Below are 8,898 nucleotides of genomic sequence, written 5' to 3'. Positions count from 1 at the left end.
CATCTCACTTTCTTCGAGAAAATGTCCCTAGTCTAGACGTAAACAGTTGCCAGGAAACTGTGTGGTAGAAGGAGAAAACGAGAGGGAGAAAGCGAGAGGGAGGGAGGGCGAGAGCGAAACCTTTTAAAATAACAGACACGCATTGTCCTTTCAAAGCCTACAGTAACTTAAAAGTGATTCGTCGTCTGCCTTTACTCCCCGCTCCTACCCCAGCAACCCCCTCCATTCTGTGGACACGACTTGACATATCTTTTCCAGACCCCACCGAAATGATCACTCCGAGCAATAAATAAATAAAAGCCCCTTTTCTGATGAGCTGCAATCCCCTTCGCCTCGTACGTCATTAGGGCATTTTACAACACCTCCGCTTGTGTTCGCGACCGCTCATCTTCCCTGGGTGTGCACAGAGATGGATGGGTGTTTTTTAGATGCGGGTGCATGTATAGATTTGGACACGCGTGGCACCGAGCAGCATAGCTTGGGGGGGGGGATGTATAGATCACCACCAGCCAGGATGGCCCTGGCTCCCATATGGGTGCGCATGTATGTGCGAGTGCATCCTCCATACATCTCCCCAGACGCTTTCAGGCTATACATCCAGCCAAAAACCACATCTCCCCTTTGCCATTCCCAGCAGGGCACCAGGCCTGAAGGCTGAAGCCCACCCGAGAGCGGGACCGGGGGTGGGAGCGAAGGGGGGGGACGGGACACTGCGATCCCTGGCACCGTCGCCCGGCCGGGAAGAGGAGAAGAACAGCCGGGGCAGGGTGTCCATGTCCCCCTCCCACACACACACACGTTGTGTGTGTCCCCCCCAAGGGGGACACCGGCTGCGGGGAGCCCCCCGGGAGCCGCCGGCCGCCGTCGCTGACGGTAGATGGCAGCAGACGGCGGGGAATGGGCGAGTCCCGCAGCGCGGCGGCGGCGGCACGGGGGGGGGAACCGGCTCGGCGGGGGGTTTACCCTGGCTTTACGCCGTTTTATTTTATTTTCTTAAATCAACAAGCAGGGAAGGATGCCAGGAAGGGAGTCCAGGCGGGAGAAGGGCGGATCGTGTCGCCCCCCCCCCCTCCCCCCCCCCTAATACACACCCCGGGGGTGCTCGGAGGTTTTCTCGGGCATCCCACGCCGGACCGGGCTGAAATGGTTAAAAAAGAGCTAATCCGCACCGAGGTGCGTGGCTTCCACAAGTGGTTGCCTACGTAGGATGTGGAAGAATCGGCAGAAAGGCGTTTTGGAGCAAGGTTTCTAAATTAAATTAAATTTTTAATATATTTTTTTTTCTTACGAAGAGAAAAAAAATAATACGAGCGCGGAGACACTTAGGGAAAAGGGAGAACAGGCGTTTGAACCGGCATTAATTTTTTTTCTTTCCCCGTGATTTATGAAAAATGTAACAGGTTCAGGAAGAAATAGCTTTCTAAAATGACTTTCTGTTTATTATTTCCACGGCTTGCGATCATTTACTCTTGTCCACACAATATTCAGGCACAGTCAGTTTAGGTGAGATAAATCGTCACGTCATAAAATGGTTTATGCTTAAGTAATGAATCTCTTCTTACTCAATCTCGCTTCACATACACAGACTCTTGCATTATCTTATTTAAAAAACACCTCGTAACAGTAGCAATTAGTACTATATTTCAAACACCCCACCCCACCCCCTTGAAATCTTGAAAAAAAACACATTTAAAATGACGGGCATCTCCGGATAAATATTTTCCTAAACCCGAAGGCAAGCGTTAGGGTATCAGACAGGGAAAGGAGAGGAAGATTTGCACATAACCTGGTGTGGAAAAGCACCGACACACCGTGGGGCTGAAACCCAAGCCGGTATTCCGGTCGGGAAAGCCGTAAAGCCCCGTTAACACTGCAGAACGCAATTAAATACAAGGAGGTTTATTGCATCGCAACGTCAGCTTCATTTGGGAGTTTCAGGAGGGGGAAAAAAAAAAATACAATGAGAGCTCTGCGCTCTGGTTTGGCTTCATTCTTCTTATTATTTTTTTTCCTTCTTTTTTTTTTTTTTGCCCCCCCCCCCCCTTTTTCTTTAACTGATTTCCAGAACCTTATTTCCGAGGACTGCCGCGAACTGCCCTCTCCGAAGAAACCACCCACATAATAATGACCCTGGAGAGCAACGCAAAACCCAACTGGCTTCCACACAAACTTCGCCAAATTACTGGGCTCGCCTCAAGACAGACAAACTGGCAAGAGATTCTGCGAGGGGGGGGGAAATAAAACACGACAACTACCCACAAAGGGGTTGGTATTTTTTTAAAGGCAGTATCTAAAAGCCTCCGTCACCGAGCTACTGCAAAATCCTTCATTCCAAGTCTACTGTCTCCAGGTGACCTCACAGGCTTTATTTTTCCTTCTTATTCCGTTATGTTATTTCTCTTTCTCTTTCTTATTTTCTTCCCTGTTTCTTTCTCACTTTCCTTCTTCTATTTGGTCTATTTTCTTCCTCGATTTCTTTCTTTCCTTCTTTCAATTTCTTTCTCTACCTTGCTTCCATTCTTCTTTCTCTCTCCCTTTCTTTCTTTTTCTCACCTTTACGCTACAGTTTTTCGGGGAAATTGTCACTTAAACAGCTTTCCACCACCCCTGATTTCTTCCAATGCCTCCCTTCTTCATCACCCCACCCTTTTCTTTCTATTTCCCCCACCCCCGGGTACAGGGGAGAGGGAGATGGGGAGTGGAATAGAAAAGGCAGCTTGACAAATGCATTTTCTCAAAGAAAAAATTAAATGAAGAGAAACAGATATTATTCCCTTACCTTTTGACGTCCATTTCTGTGGTATAAGTAAAATATATAGGGAGAGAGAGACAGCGTTTGCTTATCTGTTAGCTGACAAATATTGTCCCAACCTGATAGCCGTCGATTGCCTCTCTGACTTGTGAGAGCTTCTTGCATTTCTGTCATTTGCATAGAAAATGGAGTAACTTCCCTCTTTGAAAAATGATAGCCTCCACTCGGTCCAGAATCTCCTCTGCCCCTCCATTACTACTGAGATTCCAAATCAGCAGGCAAATTAACAGAGGAATTAAAAAAAAAATTAATAATGAAAAAAAAAGAGCATATAACTCTTTTCCTATGTGTGTGTGCAGAGGTGGGTGTCTATGTGTGCGTGTGGATGTGTGTATAGGCGTCCCCCCCTCCCCTCTCCCCTGTTTTAGCCCTATCGAGCTTATACACAAAAGTAAAAAAATGTAAAGAGGCGAGAGCCCTATAGAGGACACTGATCCGACCCAAGGTGCAGCGGACAGAAGAATGGTGCAATATAACCACATGGGAAATAATAAAAAGTTCATGTTCACGGTTAGCAGTCCACATGACCGGCTCTGGCCAATCCCAGAACCCAGCCACTCATAAAGTTCTATCACAAAGTTGTAAATTTTCATAAAACAACAAGGAATTTATTGCATTTCTTCATGACCGGTTTAACAGCAGTCTTTTTCTTAGCCGCCATCTTTTTTTTAAACAAAAATAAAAGAATATGAAAGGGGGTTCAGGAATTTTTTTTCCCCCCTCCTTGGTTGCATGGGGGGGGGTGTTGGAGAGAAATAATCGAATAACGCCTCACACGTTAGGCTATGAACAATAACAGCCCCCCCAGAATAAAGAGCTTGGGGTTGGGGTTGGCTTTTAAATGGGGAAAGGCACAGTAAAACAGTGGGGTTCGGGTGGGATTTTTTATGTCTTCTTTTTTTTAACGCAATTGGGATCCTTTCTGCTGAAAAGGGCAATTAGATTTTGGGGGCGGGGGGGGGAGGGAGAAAAAAAAGAGGCAAATAAAGGCAATAAAAGCGTGGCCGGGGTGCCCATGCCCTGGGCAGAGCCGAGCCGGCGGGGTTCGTGCCTGCCGGGCTCCCCACGGCCAAAGACCCCCCCAAGAACCGCCGGGTCCCCCCGCGACCCCCGCTACAGCGCGGGGAGAAGGGGGGGGGGGATCCGGCAAGGTGGGTCGCCCCACCGGTAAAACCGCTGCCCTGGCTTTAGCGTATTAAAGCGTCGGTGTGACTCGCTTTGCCTTTTTTTTTTTCCTGGAATTCTCCTCAATTCCTACTTGCCCCCCGACCGCAGAGGTCCGTGCCGGGGGGGGGCAGCCAGCCGGGCCACTGCGGTCCAGGAACGGGGGGGGGAAATTTCTGGAACTGCTGCTTTTTTTTTTTTTTTTTCCTTCCCATCTCTGCTATGCACAGAGGGCTCCTGCAAAGAGATTGCACCAAGGGATTTCAAGGAAAAAGGAAGATTTTCCTCTCTTTTCCTTTCCCTTCAAGAGAGAATTTCAGTGTGCAAAAGCCATAATAGCTGCTGCCTTTAATAATGGGCTTCCCATAATTGGTATATACAGCATATACTGCAAATCTGTATGATAGACGTGGGCGCGCAGCTGCTTGACGTGGCATCTTATTTTCGCGAAAACCTGCTAAAGGATGCCCTGCGCGCCTTCACTTAGGACATGAAGTCATCTGTGGTGGTGGGTGGTAAAAAAGCAGAGAGACAGAGAGGGAAGGAAGGGGAGAAGGTGGAAAGCTGCCATCGCCAAGTCCTTCCAAAGCTGGCTGCATTTTTTTTAATTTTTTTTTTTTTTTTCCCTGTGCATCTTGCGCAACGCATTTGTGGAGTAAATTACGTGGAGCCTCCGCGGGAGGAATCCGCGTCTTTTACTGCGCAGCTTGGCAATGTAAATAAACAGGCAGGGGCGGGAGGGGGGAGAGGGCGGCGGAGGATGCTCCCCCGCGCAAGTGCTTAAATTTACTCGCCTTTTGTTTTGCATTGTTGATTTTTTCCTGCCTTTAATTGCTTTAATTTATTTTATGCGTGCTTTGATGCTAAACATTATTTGGTGCTAATGAAAGAGTTCCAGTCCGCAGTAAAGTAATTGAAGGGCGGAGGGAGAATCTAAAAAAAAAAACAACAACAACAAAAAACCTAAAGGCACGGCAAAATAGATCGCTTTTCTGCAAATTAGTTACCAGAAGAAGAGAATTAAAATAAGGGGCGGAAAGACTATTTGGGCTGATTCTGGCTTCTTTACATTCCTCCTTTATGCTCTTGCCTACTTCAGTAATAGCCCCAGCGCAATCACAGAGGGAGAGAGAGAAAGGAGACCAGCGCGCCTTTCGAGAGCCCCGAATATCATCTATATCTTAGTATATTCGCCGAATCTGTTGAAAAGGTACTAAAATTTTGAAGGGAGTGGCTGCCCTAAAAAAGGAGAGAACTTTAGGATGATAGATCGAGGCATGCATTAATCTGAAAGGATCTTTTAGTTCATTTATTTTACAGGGGAAAAAGCAATTCCAAAATCCCGTCTGTTATTTTTAATAAGAAAAGGGGAAGTAACCCAACGCGATGGTAGATTATTGGAGATTTCCTTTTTATTTGGAAGAATAATAATCACAGACAAGGGGAAAAATAAAAAAAAGCAACGCGTCGCCATTAAATAATTTGCTACTTTGATATACAATGTTTTACGTAGCACAATATTAATTCCTCTTCTTTTTTCCGTAGAGACTTGAACAAGGAAGAAATCCAGGTAAAAATATACACAGACAAAAGAGCATAGCAAGGAGAAAAGAACCACGGAGGTTACAGGGAGAAGGCGTAATAATCATTCATATTATGTACAGGACTATATACGCTAAGTATAATTTGCATTCAGACTTTCAGGTCACATTTTCTAAATTAAAGGTGCTAGACACGACCACGTTACTTCATACCAAAAAGTACACAGCGAAGTACAAACGGAGATTTACAAATTACTTGTACTATAGGAAGACTCACATAGAAAAATGTGTCTATTCTGACTCTAAAGCCACATTTAATAGGTAGATAGTCATTCTATTGTACAAAAAAAAAAAAAAAAAGACTTTAATATAGGTAGTATTTTTTTCAGTGTCAGGAAACACAATGTATCATTCCTAGGGTTTTTAGTTATTTATGCACTTATCATGTATCTATTTTCATATATAGTCTTTTTCTGTGTGTTTTTCCCCCCCTTTTCTTCTCGCGTGGGCTTCCACGTTTCCTGCATCCCCCCCTTGCCCCTTTCATTCCTCTTCATCGTCCTCCGCGTCTGGTTTCTCCTGACTGTTGGAGCCGGAGCAGGCAGTTTTATTCTCTTTTTTCCACTTCATGCGCCTGTTCTGGAACCAGATTTTGATCTGTCTCTCCGTGAGACACAGAGCGTGGGCGATCTCGATGCGTCTCCTCCTCGTCAGGTAGCGGTTGTAGTGGAACTCCTTCTCCAGCTCCAGGGTCTGGTACCTGGTGTAGGTCTGGCGGCCGCGTTTTCTGTCGGTGCCTGGGAAATAAATGCAGATTTAGATCAGTTTGGGGGTTTGGGGGGAGATGTTTGGGGGGGCTGCTGGTTCGGTTTGCGCTCTTGCTTTGGTCTTTGGGTGCAGTCTAGCAAGCACCCATCCACTGCGGTCCCACGGGGGGACAAAATCCTCGGAGGACCTGTGCAACCTGGGACAGCCCTTCTTTTTATTTGCAGGATCAACTCCTGCCTGAGGATTTCCCTGCCTCACCCTCCCTGTTCTCAGCCCCCAAACCGCACCGGCTTTAATTTCCCTCCATCTAGGAAAAGCGTGCAGCGCTTTTTGGGGGAGTGTGTGTGTGCCTGTGCGTGTCTCCGAGGGAACAACAAACTTCAGAAAGTTTCCTGCCCTCGTAGCACCGCTGAGACTCTGAGCTCCTGCTTTAATTTTCATTTAGATACCAGAAATTTCGGATGGTTGGCGAACAAATACAGAAAATACAGTCGAGCAGAGCGAGAGAGGCATCTGCTACCTACACAAATCCAACTATTTGTCCTCTCTTAAAGCTGTCATCAGGGTGCCTGCTTGGAAGGTGTGTGATGGTCTTCATTATTTCAGGGGATCTTTTGGGCTCAGTAGTGACTTCTGGGGCTGACAGTGGGGCTGCTACCCCAGGGATGCTCTTGCGCCTCATCACTTACCCCAGCTCCCCCCCGACCCTCCAGCTGCCTGCAAGTGGGGTTTGGAAAGGGCCCAGCTCCTAATTGTCCCCTCCACCCGACATTTCCTGGAATGTGATTGGAAATAATTCTACAATATGGTGTTTGTGATCCTGACTCTATTTTCTATGTAAATGCTATGTATATCTATGGTATAATGTATTCTTTCCCAGAGCAGTGGGGATGGTGAACAGCAGCCCTCGGCCTCTCCTCCACACATTCCACCGGACTCCTCTTCTTCTTCCCTTTTTCCCCCCCACCCCTCTTTCTTTTTAAAAGAAGAAAAGATCCAGTCATTAAAAGGAGAAAAAAAGCAAAATAGCCAGGCTAGCTGTAAAGTAAAAATGTGCAGGTCGTGGAATGTGGGTTGTAAAATCCGCTGAGGGGAGAGCCATAAACTGCTGCTGAATAGGGATGACAACTCTATCTCTGCTTGCTGATGAAATTCCACAAGCACGATCGCACAGTGGGCATGAGGGACGGGGAGGGGAGTGGGCAGGAGGGGGGGACCCCACTTTTACGACCGAGGTCGAGTTTCTCGGGTTTTAGGCTCAGCAGATCCCAGAGCATGCAGGGGTTTTTGAGCGCAGGACCCCGCGCGTTTGCCCCACTTCCAAACCCTCTCTAATGTGGATCCTCGCAGCATCACGGGCTAAAAAGGGGGTAAGGGGGGGGGGCTTCTTAAATCTAAAGTCAGATAAAAGCGGAGATGAAGCGTTTACGACCCAAAATATTTGGTCTTTGATAAATCAACTGTAAAAGTGAATGAATTATGGAGCAGGTAATGGAAAGAACTGACCACCAAATAAGTGTGAGGGTAACTCCTGCCTTTATAAGCCTCTATACATTGGCTGCTTCGCTGTTTTTCTTTTTTCCTCTGCTTCCCAGGGAGGCTGGCCCGCACTCCGCTCACCCCTGAGGTTTACTAATAAGACCCTCGCCGAATATTTGGCCGCGGAGGGAGGCTCGCCCGCAGGGATGCTCTCAAGTTGCAATCTGGCAAGGCAGGAGCGAAGCCGGGGGCTGCTGGAAAATGAACTCACGCCTTCCCCTCCTCTCCCAGCCGGGACAGCAGCCCTTTTCTCCCCCGCCTTCTCAGGATTACACGAGTGTAAACACCACCACGCCTGCCCACGGACACCGGTCGGGATGCTCCGAGCTGGGAGGGGACGGGGACACCCCAGCCCGGAGCTCCCAGCCCGGCCCCGGTGAGCTCCATCGAGGGAAATGAATATTTATTCAATGTTAATTGACATTAATACCCTGAGAGGGAACGCCTTGGGGACAGAAAGCAGCGCGGCCGCCCGCCGTTCAGTCGGTTTGGGGGTTGAGACACATGTGCGGGGGGCTGCGCGTCCCGGCGTGGGGCGGCCCCCGCTCCGCTCCTGCGGAGAACTGCGCGGCCTTCCGCGGAGCTGAGCTGCCCCGCGGAGCGGCGGTGTCCCGGGCGGGACCCCCCAGGCCCCCAGCAAGGCCACTCTGGGCAACCCCAAAAAGCCTTGCCCAAGGTGCGGAGCGCACCGCACCCCTCCGCGGTGATGCTTGTAGGGAGGTGACACAGATAAACGTCCTCCCCCCTCCATCCCTCCATCCATCCTTCCGTCCGTCCGTCCGTCCGTCCATCCATCCATCCATCCGGATTCCGGCCGGAGTGTCACCGTTTTGAGAGCGGGGCTTTTAATTGCCCCGGGAATGATGCGTTGCTGTTTCTGATGGCAACACGCTACGCTTAATTGCAGTGTCTGGGACATTGTGGTGAGGGGCTGGCAAATGAAGGTTTTGCAATTTAACAGAAAACAAACCAAGCTTGCAAGCACCTCCCATAAATAGTTTCTTTCAGAATCTATATCTATCCCTACATGGGGGTAGCACAATCTCCATCCTGTAAATATAGGAGAAGAAGGGG

General features: G+C 48.5%; 1 protein-coding gene across 1 annotated transcript in view; it reads right to left on the bottom strand.

Annotated features, from left to right (window-relative positions):
- Positions 1-5,674: 5,674 nt before the first annotated feature.
- HOXB7 (homeobox B7) overlaps positions 5,675-8,898 on the bottom strand; it is a 3,728-nt gene continuing 504 nt past the window's right edge. The window contains exon 2 of the mRNA XM_010585503.1: positions 5,675-6,314. Coding sequence (XP_010583805.1) covers positions 6,061-6,314 — 254 coding nt within the window. The 3' untranslated portion in view covers positions 5,675-6,060. The remainder of the gene's footprint in view (positions 6,315-8,898) is intronic.

Source organism: Haliaeetus leucocephalus, unplaced genomic scaffold, assembly GCF_000737465.1.
Source record: "Haliaeetus leucocephalus isolate CR32 unplaced genomic scaffold, Haliaeetus_leucocephalus-4.0 Scaffold110, whole genome shotgun sequence".
NCBI lineage: Eukaryota > Metazoa > Chordata > Aves > Accipitriformes > Accipitridae > Haliaeetus > Haliaeetus leucocephalus.
The sequence above is the reverse complement of the archived record's forward strand: the minus strand, read 5'-3'. Positions and strand labels throughout refer to the sequence as shown.